The sequence below is a fragment of the Ictalurus punctatus genome, chromosome 12 (assembly GCF_001660625.3).
Source record: "Ictalurus punctatus breed USDA103 chromosome 12, Coco_2.0, whole genome shotgun sequence".
NCBI lineage: Eukaryota > Metazoa > Chordata > Actinopteri > Siluriformes > Ictaluridae > Ictalurus > Ictalurus punctatus.
Genome location: NC_030427.2, coordinates 13,078,711 through 13,097,531, shown reverse-complemented (window position 1 = coordinate 13,097,531; position 18,821 = coordinate 13,078,711). Strand labels below are relative to the sequence as shown.

Below are 18,821 nucleotides of genomic sequence, written 5' to 3'. Positions count from 1 at the left end.
TTGAATAAACGACGTTGTAGAAGAGATATATAGTGCTTTACAACAGTGTTATAATCGCACTTTAATCTAAAACAAGAAAAGCATCAGTTTATCTGACATACAGACGTAATGATTTTAAATTGAAACGAGATTATGGTGTGCGCCGTCGCAGATTGATGACGCAAGCGTTGCTTCAGCAACCAAATATGCTTCTTGTGTATGATGAGAACTTGTCATTGAAACTCACGTTTAATGAGACTGGGTTTTAATTATTAAATAAAATTATGACTACACGAAGTGTAAGTCGTGGCTAGCTCGCATTTGTGTTAAATTAATCGTTTTTTAAACGCGCAAACATTTTTATTAGCAACGCGAGCTAACAAACATGGGGCTGTCAGAAGAAGACGAGCTGAAAAGCCTCGTCGGTAAAAAATCAGAAGAGACTTTTCTGGAAGTCTTGTCAAAGCTGATAGGTAAGTGAACTTTCTGTCATTGCATATAAACTGAGCTTCTTCTTTTTACATCCAGGACATGAGAATAATCTCTACTTTATATTTGTTTGTTTGTTGGTTTATTGCTGTGCAACTGTCCACCCATTTGGAAAGACCTTTTAGGCAGAAAGTCAGTAGGAGACCAGAAGGATTTCGAGAAATGCAAACAAGACCTTTACTACCTCGGAGTACTGGAATACTGCTCTGCTGCACTCAAATTCAATCCTGCCAAAACGAAAGGAAGTTATACCTCCATGACACAAATGGCAGATATCCTCAGGTAGGAAGAGACTTCTTCGTGTGCTTTCTGCAATATTTTCGCACCAAGGCATCTGTTTTAATCACTTCTTTCATCAGCACGTGCTGTGTAGGCATCGGTTCTGTGAGAGAGGGAGAAGTGTTTCATCGTCAGTTTCTTCCATCTGTAACTGACAACATCCTGTTCCTCGCGCACCGCATCATGAACAGAGCAATAAGGGTCAGTAGCCTAGTTTCTGCATGATATGATTGAGATCATTTACACACTATCATGCATTCATTCATCTTATATCATTATGTCTTTATCTAATGTAATCTGTCTGTTTAGGAACATCTTTTTTTCCCTCTTAGCTGGCTTCTTAGAGAACACACTCGTCTAATACACTTTGAATGGGATGCCTTTCTAATACAGGGCACCATGCACACACACATACACACACACACACATGTACATCCACATACCAACACCTAGGGGCTATTTAGTCTAGCCAATGCACATACTGGCATGTTTTTTGGGAGGTGGGAGGAAACCAGAGAACCCAGACAAAACCCACACAGACATTGGGAGATCTCAGCGACCTATGAAAGACAGTGAAGTCTTTCTTTCCTCTCCAACAGGATAAAGGACAAACCGAGATGGTCCGTCTCTTTCGGAACGTCTTTAATTCACTCAGCTGGCTTCTTAGAGCTCACACTCATCTAATTCCTTGTGGTATGGCAAAGTGGTCTTAGAATTTCTGCGAATACAGTACACGAGTTTACTTTATGAAGAGGCGTATTGTATCAGAGTAATGTTGCGCCTGCTCTCTTCTCTTCTCAGTTCTCGACTCCAAATATTATGAGAGTGTACAGATGAGCGACGACGATGAGGTATCGGCAGTTATACTCACCATGTGGTATAATCTGTTCAGGACTAACAGGTAAAGCATTGCCTAGACGTTATAACTGATCGACATAAGCAGAAGTCTGAATACTCTACAAGAGCTGTTTTTATTTCCTGTTATACCACAGCGCTATTGAATTCTCAAACCTGATTGGTCAGAAGGATTTGTTTCATTTCTGTAACAGCAGCTCTGACAGTAATGCCTGTAATTCATATTAATGCACTCATTCTAATTGTTTCTATAGTAACAACTAATACATGGACTTGTATGGTGGACACCTCACGTGTAGTTGATGACATGATGTAGTTTTCTGCAATGAGATGTTTATGTAGACTTTTTGGAACGGCTCTCAAGTGTAAAGTTGTAACTTTAGGTTTTCGGCTATGGGAAAGTCTCCAGGACAGAGAACATTGTGCTTTCCGTTTTCTCTGTCACATGACATGCTATGTTTTTTTTTAAGAGAGAAAAATAGAGGCTGTAGAGGGAACAGCCTTTTATAGCTGTTATTACATTAGTAAAGTGGATAAAACATATAAAAGTACACCAGGTCGTGCTTTATTTTAATTATCCCATTGCTGTGGTATAAGAGGAACAAGCCTATAGTGTTTCATTATTTACTACTGTCTTTCTCCTGCAGTGCACTTCTATCTGAGATGCAGAGTAAAGTGTTGTACAGTATCATGGATGACGTCGTGTATAAAATGTCGAGCAGCTCGAACCCTGTGATCGGCAGCACCGCTGTAAAGATTTTGCTGTTGATCATCGAGCAGAAGAGTCCCTCCATCTTTCTGCAGCCTCACAAACGCTACAAAGGTAACCAGACGTCACTTCACGTCACGAGCGAGTTATAAATGTGTACAGGTGTTTGTAATGTTATTCAGAAACGGCATAAATAAGAGTAAAGCTATCAGATAATGTCCTACAGGGCTGGATGATATGGTGCAGAAGGACTGGCGCGGTAAAGGCTTCGATGCAGCACTGAGACAACTCATCCATCAACTTCAGTCTGAAGATCCCGAAAAACACACTCAGGTTTGTGGGAGATGCTCAGATTCACTATGTAGGCACTTTATTTAGTCCTTCAGGATTCCTGTGTAGAGCTGGAGCTGAGAAAAGGGCATGGACTTTATAAAAAAAACCCTAAATGAGCCAGTTGTTTCACTACTATTCTCTTTTAAGGACTGATCAACAAAATGGAGTTGATTCCTGTAGAGTGACAAAACTGTGATTGATAAAAACATTAAATAATATTCTATCAGGCAGCTTCTTTTTTTATTTTGATTATTATTTCCAGATAGAGGTGGCATATATAATGGATGTCCAGTTGAGGTCGTAAGTTTACATACACCTTATAGAATAAGAATTGTTATTTTGTTTAAAGATTTTTTTTTTTTCATTTAGTACTGCCCTTCAGAAGCATCATCACATGTTTCCCAGAAGAAAAAAATAATAGCAATGAACACTGATCGTCCTGTTAAAAAGTTTACACCCCCCTGGCTCTTAATCTACTATGTTACGTTCTTGAGCATCAGTGAATGTTTGCACCTTATGTAATAGTCACGCTCAGTGTGAAACGATGGATCTCAACATTGTATAGTCATTGTTGGAAAGGGGTCAAATATGCAGAAGATGCTGGAAAAGTAAAGAATGTGCAGGACCTGGAAGATTTTTCTGAAGAACAGTGGGCAGTTTAATTGCTCAGGACAAACAAGGGACTCATAAACAACTATCACAAAACATAAAAACAGTCATTGAACTATATGTAAACCTCTGTTATGTGAAATAGTTTATTCAGGGCAGCACTTAATAAACAACAACATGCCATTTTTATGATCCCTGTAATTTTTTTTAATTATTAACATTTTGCAGATTCTGTGAGGTGTATGTAAACTTAAGACCTCAACTGTACACTTGAGTACAAAAGTCTGCACACCCTCACTTTATACTAATAAATCCAATAAGACATTTGATACAAGTTTGGTTTTATAGACCTTCCTTCGTTATCACAAGTAACAGTGTGTTTGTTTGTTATATAAGCAATGAAACATGACAGTGTGCACCATTAGGGGAAAAAATTAACAACAGGGTGGTGTGATGCAGACCGACATAAAATGAATTGATTATTTTCCAATAACAAAACTGTTTTATTCCTCTTATACTACATTAATGCTATCAATTGCAATTTTTTATTTATTGAAAATAGGACCAGACATACATTTTCAGTTTATATTACGTCTAGTGTTCCATGAAGGAAGTCACTTCCTGTTAAAACTTGCATTAAAGCAGCTATAAACCATGTCTCTCTTCATTTCTCTCTCATGAAGTTAATAAGGCAAATAAATACTGACTGTTACAAAATAATAACAGCTCATTCACAATAACATGTTAGAACAAGCTCATTAATATAAAGTTGTGATTTGTATTACAGCTAAAACTAGATAGGAAATGTTCGTCACTGATGTTAGCTTGAAAAAACCAGTCTGAAAGTTTATAATAGTTTTCAGTTTGAAATCTGCAGGTAATGTGCAGTTTTAAGAAAGAAAGCAAGACAGATAGATAGGGTGCCAATACTTGTAGAGATGATTAGATAGATAGGGTGCCAATACTTATAGAGATGGTTAGATAGATAGATAGATAGATAGATAGATAGATAGATAGATAGATAGGGTGCCAATACTTGTAGAGTTAGACAGTAGTGGTGGGTAGAGCAAGGCTTAGTGGAATACTGAAGCAGTTGAAGCAGATTCATGACTATGACACTTAGTGGTCACTTGCAGGTGTTGATCTGAACAACCTTGACAACGATTCAGACAAACACTGATGAATTGTAACCTACATGTTGTTTGTGTTAAGCAAAGAAGTGTGTGGGGGAGTAGATAGTTCTCGACTGGTACACTGCTGCCTTGGGTTCAAATCCTGGGTGAAGTGTCCCTGTCCACATCGTTGTAAGAGCCATTTAAAAATTTGTGGGGTTTTTTTTATTGTTGTGTTTTTTTTAACGTGTTAAATTTTTAACATCGGTCTGACAACTTTATTAGCTTTGTTTTGTAACCTGTAGGCTCCTCATTGTGAATAACTATAGGTTATATTAGGCATGAAAAATGAAGATTAATAAATGCAAAGCTGTCCAAATTCTCTCTCACCTACTTTTGTTGGTGTCTAATGTCTTCTTTATTTTTATCAGGACATTTGGTGGGATTTCACGTCATTAAATACCAAGCCATCCTGAGGCGAGCACTGACCATGGATCAGTACAAATACTACCGAATCATTTCAGTTTTATAAACCTACTTAATAAAACTGACCGGAGAATAGTTCAAATTATTTATTAAACACTTGTTCATTGGTTCACCTGGAGATCAACACCTCCTAGCGACGAACCATAGAAATTTCGAAACAGTAATGACGTAACGCAGCCTCATTTGCTGAAATCACGTGACTTGCCCAATTTGATACACAATCCGAACCACTGATTCGAAACAAAAGACTCGCAGATTTCCAAGCTTCATGGAGCAGTGTTTTTAAGGCGCCCATCACTATTAGATAGATATTAACTAAGGAGCAAGTACTTCTAGAATTGGGTAGACGGATAGGTTGCCAATAATTATAGAGTTTATAGATATATAGATAGATTTAGCTGGTTTTAATATGTGGTTTGTAATGTAGCTGCAACATTTCACTGAATAATAGCGTTAATTTTGATCAAAATGCTGATTCTGTAACTTTGGCAGTCCTAAAAATGTGCCCCACTATTCTAAGCATTCTAATGCACTATTTGCCCCAGTGCATTCTTATGGTGCCCCCTGGTGGCTTGGGGGAGTTAAGTGACACCTTCAACAAAAGACTTTCAACAACAGTGTTAGTGCCAAAGCCTTTGAATAAATGTTGTGTGAAGTTAAAAAAGAAAATTAAAATGGAAATAATAAATATAACAGATGTAATTGGGACCTTTTTTTTTTTTTAAAGTGTGGTGCATTATTATTGTTGTTGTTGTTGTTGTCATAATTAATATTGTTGTTGTTGTTGTTGTTGTTATCAGGCTCAACACTCATCTGAGGAGAGGGTTCAAGCAGCCTGCGTGATCCAGGCTTCGTGGAGAGCTCATCAGACCCGATGCAGGCTGAAGAAACTTCCCAGAGCCGTGAGTGTATTACAGCGGAGCTTCAGGTGACTTCTTTCAGTTTTCATGCAAAACTCAAATTTTCACTGTGTTCGATTTAAATGAGTCAGTAGTGTATGATAGTTTCAGCTGTATGTTCTACATGTGTATTTATATATATATATATATATATATATATATATATATATATATATATATATATATATATATATATATATATATATATATATATAATGTGTGTGTGTGTGTGTGTGTGTGTGTAGAGAACGGAGACGCCAGAGGCAGGCAGAGACAGAGAAACGTCTTGCGGAAGAAGAACTGCGTCATCAAGTGCGTCTGCGCAGACAGAGAGCGATCCGGCAGTTCCACCAGCGGCAGCTGCATCTGATGGAGATTCTGCCTGCAGGTAATACACACGATCACGTACTTAATCTATTTCCGGGAGAAATGCTTTCCACAAATGGTTTTCCATAAATTGTATTTTTTTTTCTTGTAGAGAAATTGTAAATTAGAGGTGCCATTTTGGAGTTATAAATGTTTGTATTTGATAGCAATGCATTAACTGTAATAACCCTGACACACACACACACCTAAACATTATCCAATGTGCTGCAGGTGACCCAACAACCTCATGTCTGTATGTGTGTGTGAAGAAAAATGTAATTGTGTGTGTGTGTGGGGTGCAGAGCACCTGGCGCGGTTCCTGGGCGAGTTGGAGAACAAAGCAGCTCTGCTGATCCAGAGAGTGTGGAGAGGACACAGAGAGAGACGACGGTTTAAGCAGAATAGATATCATCTCCGACAGCACAAAGCTGCAGTGACTCTGCAGAGAGCGGTGAGCGAGTCACACACATAACCAAACACATTTTAAACAGTTTAATACACACGTTAAACACAGTTCTAGACTAAAGTTAAGACACGAGGGACTCTGAGCCTGAAATCATTTTACAGATCAAATTACAGATGTTGAAAATGGACCATCATAGATTTTCAGCTACCTAATCCAAATGTTTTTGTTCCCCTAGTATGTGAATAATAATCCCTAATAACCTTTTTTTTTTGCTATCATAATGTTCTGGCTTTTCGCACACACAACAAGTATTGTAGGAGTGTGTAAGCAGTGGAAAAACCTCCAAAATAGGAATCCCTATCATATCACACAAGGATGGGGCTGTATATACTGCATGTGGAGGTTAAAGAGTAGAAAATAGTAAATAGAGTCAGTGCATTTGTTGTAATCGTTTACTTTGGTATAATAAAAAGGTTTAAAATCTGGCTTACAAACGTGCCGCTGAGAATGACTCATTCAACTTTTTTTCACGGTGTTTGCTCTTGCTTTGCTCGTACACGTGTGGCTGTATAGATTCTGGCGTTCCTAAAGCGACGACGTTCTCGGAGGAACTTTGCAGCACCGTGGAAAAGCCCTAAAGGCCTGACTGAGAGCAGGAGGGCAGAACTGAAGAGACCGATAGAAGACCACATCTCTCTTCACCCCGTGAGTCAACACAGCTGTAGAACGTAACGCTGAATACCTGGACACACAAATGCTGCCGGCTTTATGAACATGTCTCTATACTATAGTATGTGTGTGTGTGTATGTGTGTATGTGTGTTTGTGTGTGTGTATGTATGTATGTATATATATATATATATATATATATATATATATATATATATATATATATATATATATATATAATATGTGCATATATATATGTATGTATGTACGTGTTGCACGAGCTGGACAATAAAGCCATATTGTAAATGCAGTACATTGCTGCATGTTGTCATAGCAACATGTCTTGAAATATATGCAGCAGCCTGTGAAAATCTTGTACTATCTATAATTCTGAAAACTACAGACTTTACAGATGGAAATTGCTTCTGTTTTGTGTGTATTTCAACCACAAGTTATGTTCTAGCTTTTTAAAGTGAAAAGGGAGAAAATTGAATTAAAAGTTTTCATTCCCACTGTGGCACAGGAACATCATTGACATTTTAATAACCGATATCTGATCACAAACTGTGATTAGACGTATGTCTGTTTCACCACGACACGTAGCTATCCAAAGCATGACATTTAAAGTGTGAGGAAACCTTAGATGAGATTGTAATCAGAAATCCTTTACAGTCCCTGGTGCTCGTGTTTTTTACGCCGCCATTTCACGAGACAATGCGTTCCTTTGTGTTGAACACGCTCCATAGTCACGGCTCTTGTTTTGTGCAAACACTGCGTGTCCCCTGTGTTTTGCAGTCCTCCGTGGTGTCAACAGAGGGTACTCTAGTGCTCCATGAGAAAGCTCAGAGCGCGCTGCAGCAGCACCTGATGACAAGAGCTTCGGATCGGGCTCAGGAGCAGCACCGGCAAGCTCTCGTGGCTCAGATCAACACGGACATGGAGCTCCTGCTAAGTAAGGACTTCCTTGACTACCGGTCATGTTAATTTGCAATATAATCTATTTTTTTCAATCAAATATAACATTTCCCTGATACTAGTGTAAGTATTATAAGTGCATTAACTGCATTTCCAGACAAGAGTCCATTTGCACCAGTTTGTTTGGTATGAAAGTGTAAAAGCTGTTTTTTTATTATAATTTTTTTTAAATTCCAGGTCCAGTTTATAGTCTCTCATCCACCTCAAAACAGCAGTCTGGTTTTAGTTTAAAGCCATTTTAAAGCACACTTGGGCCCCTTAATACTCGAGTCTGTTTCCAGTAGTGGATCCTGAACTCATTTGTGGTAGTCAATTGGGGGATGAGTGACTGTTTTTCTAGAATCGTCCATGGAGCAAAGAAGGCATTGAGCCACTATAAACTGTGTAAGATATTATTTTAATATGAACATTCAGCTTAACCTGCAAACGACTTCTTAAATGAACATTTATTAGGGAAGCATGCCGTTGCTGTGTTAGTTCCTGAGCTTGGGTTACATCTATGTGGAGATGTGTGTTCTCTGGGTTTCCTCAGGGTTCTCAGGTTTCCTCCCACATGCTATTAGGTGGATTGGCTACTCTGTGTGTGATTAAGTATGTGATGTGATTGGCGTCCTGTCCCTTTTCCCATTCCACTGCCACTCTGACCAGCATGAAGTAGTTACTGAAAAAGAATCAATGAATGAACAAATGAATAAAAACAATAACGGGACATGTTTGCTTTTGAACAAAATTGTGCGATTCTTAGTCTGTGTGAAAATATCAAAGCTGTGATGATGACACTCTCCTCCAAACGAGCCCACAATGGATCACAGCCAAATGTGATTGCACAAGTGTGAATGAATAAATGTAGAATGTAATGTTCCTACTTTTTGTGCAGTTAGTGTTTTACTTTTTTTTTTTTTTTCCTTCTTTCTTTTTTCTGTTGAATTTTTTGCATGAAGCGTGTAATAAAAGTTTCTCATTATTAGCCCTGGTGACTTTTTTTTCCCCCTCTCTCTTCGTCCCTCAGATGCTCCCTCATTGAAAGATATACGTGAGGAAGACTCCTGCCTCTTCCTGAGCCGCTCAGCACCAGTGGCCATGCGTGCCCGGCAAGCCCACAATGCCTTGCTTCAGAGCATGAACCTACCCTGGTGGAGAAGGCTGGGAGACGAGTTCTCCAGTCCGGAGTCACCTTCTCAGAAAGACTATGACGTGGAGTTTGAGACTTTGTATCTGGGCAGGTGACGATCGTTTACAACTATGTTACTTTTTACATACCAGATTTACACGGCTGTTTTTATGCCTTTACGGTGTTTATCCATGAGTTTCATCACAATCTTGATTCTGTACCAGCAAAAGGAACGATATGAATAAAGAGTCTCATCATTCTCAATTGCAACAATCTGTGAGTTATTAATAAATCCCAAGTGATCTATTGTTTTGTATGCCCCAGCGCTGTTGAATTCTCGAATCTTATTGGTCAGAAGGCATCGAATAATTTTCTGTAACAGCAACGACGGTGATATGTTTCTGTCCAGTTTCAATAGTAACAACTAATCCACAGGGACTTGTAAGGCATAAATGGATGTTGCTTTTTTTTTTGTTTAACAAAGAAAATGCGTCACCGTTGATATGGCAACGTTTTCTGTAAGGAGCGGTTTATTTAACGTTTATGGAAGGAGTCTCCATTGTCAGGTCCACAAAATGGAATGTAGGCTTTCAGACTTTCATGCTTTTCTGTAATATGTTTTGCAACCCAATTAAATTTTTTTTATTCCACAAACAGATTTCAGTAATGTTAATGACCGTCTCTGAGGAGAGAGGATATCACATTCATTTCCAACGCCTGTTATTTCCACATCTCTCACTCCATCTCAGGTGTATAATTGAATCCTGGACCTTGGCTTCAAACCTCTCTAAAGCTTAGGAGTGTGCGTGTGTGATGCCCACAGTGCTGCAAGCGCATGCCAAGGCCCCATTCACAGGGTGCCTGTCATTATTTCATTACACACATGTGAAAACAACAGAGTGGTCCACTCCACTCGCGTGATTAAAATAACATTTTCAAGAGAGGAAAAATATGATGGAGGTATAATTATCTCTTTATGCACTGTTTTACAGCAGCGCATAAATAAGACCTGCTTTTTGGCGAAACGTGACAGCTGTGTGTGTGTGTGTGTGTGTGTGTGTGTGTGTGTGTGTGTGAAGGGTTAAAGTACAGGATAAATGCATGAACGCTACACCTTCTAAAGATCTGCCACGCTAGAGAACGTCAAAATGGGGCTTAATTTGATAACTACTCCAAAGCGCAATTACACCCATCCCTAATCGCTGGCTAAGTTTCATTTTATCATGTACCAATGCTTCTCTTATTGTCAGCGTCTCCGTTCCTTGATAATGGCGCACAGAAATTGCGGTTTGGAAGGATAGGCATGATTGTCCTAGGACATCCATACGAATAAACGTAATGCAAGTGGACACAACTCATTCATAGTTAGCCGTGCTTTTATTGTTCAGAAGTTACATATGTTAGCAAGCACCATGATGAGTTAGAATAGAGGAAAGTATGAGTAAAGAGCATCCGGGCTTATATGCGTTGTACCTTAACGACAGAATTATGCTGCATTACAATATTACAGTAATAAGCCACAGACATCACATGAAGCTCCCAACCCCCCCAAAAAACATATATTTTACACTTACATGTACATTAAGTAAAATTCCCCAACATTCAGAGATTATAGAAGCCAGGGTTGCCAGGTCCACAGGTTGGGCATTTTGCATATTTAGATTAATAGGTAGAAGCCAAATAGAGGTTACTTTTATAAATATTTTGGAGTTGAATAAATTGGACTGGTTATATTATGCAGACCTGGCAACCCTAATTAAAGGTCCAGACCTTTACAGATAAAGCTGAGACGAAATAAAAATATTTGTAGGGTTTTTTCCATCGTTGGTTCCTTCAGCTACTAGAGTCAAAATGTCAAATGTAAGTCATAACAGCATTGCTGTATGTACAAGCACGAAGCCATTGCAAACGCAAGCATTTTCAATACATAGCGAAACGACTTGCACTATTCATACAATAATCTTAGCGGTTCTACAAAACAAAATGCCATTAGACAACAATAAAAGGTCTCGCTTGCCAATTCGTATGTGGTATGAAAAGATACGTGGGTAAGATTAAGGATAGGGATATGTTTGAGGTTAGAAGTTGTATCTTATCTTACGACTTTCTCAGATTTCTCATGAGGTTAGATTAAGAAACAGCAGCACTTTCACTTTTGCTAGAATGAAGAAATCACATTTTATGATTCATGATGCAACTTCAGTCATAAAACACCACCAATTCAACACACGCGGAATCTCCCGCATTTGCATACTGAAATCTGATTGGCTCTCGTATTTTACATTGCAATAATAATCTTTCAAGCCTTTGTGTAGATTTTAGCCTCCCAACTACACAACAACTGTTTTGTGTCTAAAACCAAGCTGTTTTCACTGTTTTTGTGTGGACGTGAGGTCAAAATGTTTTGCTTTTTTTTTTTTTTTTTTTTTTTTTGCCCTGTTGGTGTTTTTCTGTATTTCACCTTCTCTGTCTTTCAATGCTCATGCTTTTAGCGTTATTGTTTAGGCGTTTGACATAACAGTTCATGACATACATGACAGGGCTTTCATGCTCCTATGAGCATTTTCAAATCTTTTTGCATTTCAAACATTTTTTGCATTTTCATGTGAACAGAAACACTTTTTTTTTTTTTTTTTTTTTAAACTGTGTAGTCAGGAATTGTTTTGAAAACTACTTTTTCCCTATAGGAACCTAAGATCCTAAACTCCTCCCTGTTTCTTAAAAGAACGTAGAAAGTCTGCAGACTTGAATGAATTCATCTGAATTGATTGAATTTAATTACTGAAAACTTTGATACTCATCATCACAGTAAAGGTGAGCTCCTACAGCTTTCTGTGCATCAGAAAACAGAAATGTACAGGAAATGATTAAGCAGTATTGTTCAAATACACACATGATGTTTTGGCAATTAGGAACTCCAAACTGGTGAGAGGTCATGTGATCAACCACATGTACTTGTGCTGGGTTGCACTATCTTTTCCATTAAGCCTGTTTAAAATGAATGGGTGGAGCCTGCTGACCAGCTAGCCCCTCCCACCCTGTTATGATTGGCTTGCTCTGACACATCTGCACTAGTGGGTCCTTGGCCTTGCAGGAGTGAGCACGGTGAGGTGGAGCCTGCATCAGGCCTCTCCTCCTGACACTGGGCGGAGCTCAGAGCACCTCCTGGAGGAGTGGAGGGCATGCCACAGCCACTCACTGTCCACAGGCAGGGGTACTGACTGAGAGAGCAAGGGGGAAAACAAAATTATTTAACAGAAAATACCCACAATGACACGTAAACAGACTAATTACGTGCACCAAGAGCACTGAATGAGCAGCAAGGTCAGGATTCAGCCTGGTGGTAAACATGTGATTAATGTTGTATCTCAGGGTGAAAGGTCATTGTGTGAGTGCTGCACCGGTTCTGACCTGCTGACTCCAGGTGAGTTCGTACCAGACGGCACTGACAGCATCGCTGCAGGACCAGGAGATGAAACACCTGTCCATGTCTCGTGGCCTGAGAACACCTGCAGAGCACCTGGACTCAGACCCTCAGACAGAGAGACTGCGGAAAGAACCAGAAAATTAAATAACGTGGAGGAGGAGGAGGAGGAGGAGGAGGAGGAGGGGTCGCACGTTCAACATTTATATTAAGTACATTTCTACCTGTACTAACAAAAAAGCCTGGTATGAACCTGAAGCCATATGTTAAGAATACAGACACCTTCAGCAAAGAAAAAGAAAGAATAAATAAAAGTAGGAAAATAAAGAGGGAGTGAAAGAAAGGAAGGGGGAACAAGAAAGAAAGGAAGAAAGAAAAAAGAAGAAGGAAAAAAAAGAAAAATGAGAGAAATGGTGAGGATTAAGAGAAAAAAGAGACAGAGGCAAAACAAAGAGACACAAATGGGAAACTAAAGCAGTAAATAAAGAAGAAGGAAAAAACGAAGTGAAGAGAGGGTGAATAAAACAGAAACGAATAGGAAACTGAAATAAAGAAAGAAAAAGTGAAAAAGGACAAGAGAAAGGAAAGAAATGGTCAGTATTAAAGAAATAGAAAAAGACCAGAGAAAGGGAAAGAACTGGTAAGGATTACAGAAAGAAAGAAAGCTAAAAAGGAAGAAAAAAGAAAAGCAAATAAAAAGACAATAAAAAGAGACAAATGGGAAACTAAAGCTTAGAAAAAAAAGAAAGAAAAACTGAAAAGAAAGGAGTGAAGAGAGGGTGAATAAAACAAGCAGAAACAAATTGGAGAAAGAAAGAAAGAAATGGAAAAATAAAGAGATGGTGAATTAACCCAGGAGACAAAGCACAAAGAGAAGAAAAGAAGGAAGGAAGAGAGAAATAAAGAGAGGGTGAACAGACAGAAAGCAGGAAGAGAGAAAAAGGAAAGCAAAGGAAAGGAAAAGAAACAAAAAAGGGAGAAGAAAAGAAAGATTTTTAAAAGTTTAAATAAAGAAAAAAATAAGAAGTGTTAGAAATAACATTATAGTACAGTAGTCGGCCTCATTACTGCTGCATCCTCACGTTCTATCAGTGAGACACCGTAATAGTGAGATACAGTGTCCTCCACTAATAATGGCACCCTTGGTAAATATGAGCAAAGAAGGCTGTGAAAAATTGTCTTTATTGTTTAACCTTTTGATCTTTTGATTAAAACAAAAAAATCACAAATACACTCTGCTCTCATGGATATCAAACAATTACAAACAAAACACAGATTTATCAAAAAAAAAAAAAAAAAACTTTGTTAAATATAGGTGTGCAGATATTACTGGCACCCTTTTAGTCAATACTTTGTGGTACCTCCCTTTGCCAAGATAACAGCTCTGAGTCTTCTCCTATAACGCCTGACGAGGTTGGAGAATGCATGGTAACTGATCTGAGACCATTCCTCCATACAGAATCTCTCCAGATCCTTCATTTCGAGGTCCACGCTGGTGGACTCTCCTCTTCAGTTCACTCCACAGGTTTTCTATGGGTTTCAGTCAGGGGACTGGGATGGTCATGGCAGGACCTTGATTTTGTGGTCAGTAAACCATTTTTGTGTTGATTTTGATGTATGTTTTGGATCATTGTCCTGCTGGAAGATCCAAAGGTCCATTTTAAGCTTTCATTTAATATCTGTTGATATTTGATAGAGTCCATGATGCCATGTATCCTAACAAAATGTCCAGGTCCTCTGGCAGAAAAACAGCCCCAAAACATTAAAGAGCCTCCACCATATTTAACCGTGGGCATGAGGTACTTCTCCATATCACTACCTCTCCGATGTAGGTGACTTCAGATTGTAGTTTTGGAGACGTTCTGACCCCAAGACACAACTAACTAGACACATGTCCACAACTAGACACATGTCCAATTCCAGGTTGATTCATAACATTTCCAGTTGACTGGAACTTCTTAATTATTGCCCTGATGGTGGATTTTCAATGCTTTTACTATTTTCTTATAGCCACTTCCCATTTTGTGAAGCTCAACAACCTTTTGCTGCACATCACAGCTATATTCCTTGGTCTTACCCATTGTTATGAATGACTAAGGGAATTTGGCCTATATGTTACCTTATATTCATACCCCTGTGAAACAGGAAGTCATGGTTGAACAATTTCCTGTTCCTAGTTACCCAGGTGTACTAAAAAAATGTCAAATATCAAAGGAAATACGCGTCAAATATATTTTTCTCATATGAATACATAGGGGTGCCAATAATTGTTGCACACCTATATTTAACAAAGATTTTTTTTGATAAACCCATGTTGTGTTTGCAACTGTTGGATATCCATCCATCCATCCATCTACTACCGCTTATCCTACCTTCAGGGTCACGGGGAACCTGGAGCCTATCCCAGGGAGCATCGGGCACAAGGCGGAGTACACCCTGGACAGGGTGCCAGTCCATCACAGGGCACAATCACACACCCATTCATACACTGCGGACACTTTGGACACGCCAATCAGCCTACCATGTCTTTGGACTGGGGGAGGAAACTGGAGTACCTGGAGGAAACCCCCGCAGCACGGGGAGAACATGCAAACTCCGCACACACAGGGCCACGGTGGGAATCGAACCCCCGACCCTGGAGGTGTGAGGCGGACATGCTAAGCACTAAGCCTCCGTGCGCCTGTTTGATATCCATGAGAGTATTTTTGTGAATTTTTTTAACAAAACAGCACAGCACCGTACAACATCAGAATCATCGTTAATCAAGGTGAGAAATATGTGAACTGATCGGCGCGTGTTTTATTCAGCAGTGAAAGCGAATCAGCAGCAGGGATTTCTTTCTCTCTGATTAACAAACACCAGAAAATACACTACGCAAAACTGAATTAAACACAGAGACCTGAACACATCATCTCTCCTGCGTTCAGTGTGCACCTGTGTTGTGTTTACCTGAATTGTGCGCGCGGTGGTGGTGGTGGTGATGGTGGTGCAGATACGGAGGTGGGTACGGCGTGGCACGATGTCCATGTAGACTGGAGTAGTGTTTGTAGCCATGATGCGGGGTCAAAGGCAAACCACCTGCGTAGGGGAAGTTACTGCTCCCAGAAGAACAAAAGGAGTCTGGGTTTGAAATATACCAACCACCTAGAAACCAAAACGCAGAAGAGGTGAGACAAGCTTCCTGGACTAATCCCGGACTGAACATGAATCCGAGTTGCTACAGTGGGGTTTGAAGAAAAACCCAAACACGTACAGTGTGGTATGCCCACATGTTGGTTCTCAGGAGGAGGTTCTAGAAGGTTCTTGGGGTGGCTCCTGCAGATTAAGCAGACTTTAATCATCAGGAAGTTGTTTCTCAGAACATTATATGTACTCATAAACTGACAAAGCATACAACGTGTCATTCTTTAATAAATAAATACAATTATTATTGTAGCCTAAATTCAATCTATTCGTCTTCTATAAGGAAGAAATAAAACACTTGATGACGTTTGCATGAAGATCATCCGATCATTCATCGAGAGATAACCATCAGAGAGTTAGCGCACGGCTAATCAGAGCCGGGGCCTTCTGATGATCAGCGGTGTGTTACAACTCACACATTCTTCATCATACATGCTCCAAATGTCTCACCCTCACTTCACACTGCCTCTCCAACAAGCTCCTTACTCATCCCCTCACTCGATTCCCAGCGTAAACGATTAATAATTACTCGCTAATCACTGCTGATTTCGCACAGTTATGCTAGCTTGACTAGTGCTAATGTCTGCTATGATACGATTGTGACGCTTTGTTGCACTGATTGAGAATTCAAATACGGGAAAGCTAAATACAGTCGAATAAAACTGGGCATTAATTGTTGAATAGCTCGAATAAAATGGAGATTAAAATTACCTTTCCTTCGCATCCAGGAAGGCCTTGGCGAAGGGATTATATTTTATCTTCAGAGCAGTTATCTGTTATAAACAGGGTAAAAATGTTTCATATAAATATACTACAGATAGATACATACATAGAAACATTTGAGTGCAAAAGTTTGTACACCCTACAAAGTAAATTTTACAAACGAAAGTAATATTTTGTTTACAAATTATAAAGTATATTTGCATATAAATATATGTATCAATAAAAATACCATCCAGGAACAATGGGGAAAGGGGGGGGGGTGCGCAAACATTTGCACTTAGCTGTAGATAGTTACCATTAGATACAGGTGAGTGCAAGTCTACAATTCTGAGCCTGGAGACTTAGAGGTTTATAGCATAATTGGGGGTTTTCCGTTGATTTATTTTATTTTATTTTATTTGTTGTCCTATTGCTGGATACAACAACATTTAATTTCAATTTGATGGAAATGAAAAAAAAAAACATTAAAATATATATATATTTTTTATACAAATAGAGGTACTTTTTTCATTTCCACTATCCAGAAACCATGGGGGGTGCAAACTATTGTAGACAGATAGATAGATTTTATATAGGCCCAATTTGGACATTTTCACTTCCCTTTTGTTGCCAGCGGTTTAGACATTAATGGCTGTGTGTTGAGTTATTTTGAGGGGACAGCAAATTTACACTGTTACACAAGCTGTACACTCACTACTTTACATTGTAGCAAAGTGTCATTTCTTCAGTGTTGTCACATGAAAAGATATAATCAAATATTTACAAACATGTGAGGGGTGCACTCACTTTTGTGAGATACTGTATGTATGTAGATAGATAGACAGATAGAGAGATAGATAGATAGATTGTATATATATGTATGTAGATAGATAGACAGATAGATAGACAGACTGACTTCCTCATTCTGGTAGGCTGTTACAGCGATGAACTGGGTGTCAGTGAAGGAAATGTTGGTCACCATCCTGTGGCTTCCTCCCACACGGACAATATGGATCTGTGGCTTGTACTTGTGGAGAGAGTTCAGCATGATCTATACCACAGAGAGAGAGAGAGAGAGAGAGAGAGAGAGAGAGAGAGAGAGAGAGAGAGAGAGAGAGAGAGAATGAGAATAAGGAGATAATTGGACAATTAAGCAGGGAATAAAACACTTGGGTGTGCTGCTGTAGAAAAATAATCGGAGATGGGAAGGTGTGATGTGGCCTGATGTGAGGCGGATTTCTGTTACCACGCTGAAGTTGATTATTTTCCTATAGCAGCACGTCCTGAAATGTTTTATTCTTTTTATACCACAGCAATTTGCCACAAATGACAATGTTGCATGTATTAAAGATGTTGCATTTTAAATCATTTATAATTAAGTACAATTGATGTTGTGGAAGATCCATAGGTCCTGTCTTCACTTATGGTATAGCAGCTATAAACAGTAGTTCCCTCAACCACGTCTTTATTTCTCGCTCTCGAAGTTAATAAAGCAAACAAACAAATAACTTGTCATGTTACCGAGAAATCTGAGCCTAAATTTTTCATAATGTATTTTTTTGACCGTTGACAAAAAATAAACCACTGACACTAAGACACTAGAGACTCTTTCCATAAATCCAAACATCCCCTTATAGGAATCTTCACTGTATTGATGATTTTTCTTTGATTCAAATCAGTTTATTATTAACTTTCGATTATTTGAATGTCTACCATACAAGTGTGTGAATGAGCTGTTACTATAGAAAAGATAACAATCGAGAATCGAGATCTGTTGTATAAGTGCCTACATTTAATTACTATAGCTACTATATATGTGCATACACTGACTTTGTTGTACCTCTGATCAACCCTAGGGCACAAAACACACAACATTTTCCAGCATATATCCATGAAATATCCAGCGACGGGGTGGACAAACTGTTTTTCATTGTAATTGACAGCTTTACTTCACCTTTCACTTGAGGGGCAGGTACTCATCGGTATGGCTACATGGCAGCGAAGGGCTTTGTGTGTGCTTTTCTCTCCACTACAGCTGATGATGTGGGGTTTTTTTCCTCTCTTTTTTTTGCCTCACATCTAAGGACTGATGGCTAAATTTATTTTGCATAGAAAAAACACACGTAATTACCATAATGTACAAATAACCACGGCAATTATTTCATTTAGAGCGGTTCTCTCTCGGCGGCCTCTCCGCTGCCAACACTGCATTTAAAAACGCTGGAGAAAGGGAGTG

The 18,821-nt window shown here is 39.0% G+C and overlaps 2 protein-coding genes across 3 annotated transcripts in view; one reads left to right on the top strand and one right to left on the bottom strand.

Annotated features, from left to right (window-relative positions):
• Window positions 1-147: 147 nt before the first annotated feature.
• LOC108272363 (IQ calmodulin-binding motif-containing protein 1) lies at window positions 148-9,912 on the top strand. The gene is made up of 13 exons (XM_017480735.3): window positions 148-452; window positions 585-750; window positions 828-948; window positions 1,347-1,440; window positions 1,549-1,648; window positions 2,250-2,425; window positions 2,538-2,644; window positions 5,652-5,779; window positions 5,996-6,138; window positions 6,419-6,567; window positions 7,096-7,227; window positions 7,986-8,142; window positions 9,175-9,912. The coding sequence occupies exons 1-13, from the start codon at window positions 365-367 to the stop codon at window positions 9,390-9,392; spliced, it is 1,779 nt and encodes a 592-aa protein (XP_017336224.1). The 5' UTR covers window positions 148-364; the 3' UTR covers window positions 9,393-9,912.
• Window positions 9,913-10,460: 548 nt separating this feature from the next.
• The window catches only part of tbx19 (T-box transcription factor 19), a 13,961-nt gene continuing 5,600 nt past the window's right edge, over window positions 10,461-18,821 (bottom strand). For both annotated transcript variants that reach the window (XM_053684094.1, XM_047159063.2), the window contains 6 exons: window positions 17,502-17,636; window positions 16,595-16,656; window positions 15,954-16,015; window positions 15,650-15,844; window positions 12,688-12,823; window positions 10,461-12,497 (listed from right to left, as the gene is read on the bottom strand). In XM_053684094.1, coding sequence (XP_053540069.1) covers window positions 12,269-12,497; window positions 12,688-12,823; window positions 15,650-15,844; window positions 15,954-16,015; window positions 16,595-16,656; window positions 17,502-17,636 — 819 coding nt within the window. In that variant the 3' untranslated portion in view covers window positions 10,461-12,268. The remainder of the gene's footprint in view (window positions 12,498-12,687; window positions 12,824-15,649; window positions 15,845-15,953; window positions 16,016-16,594; window positions 16,657-17,501; window positions 17,637-18,821) is intronic.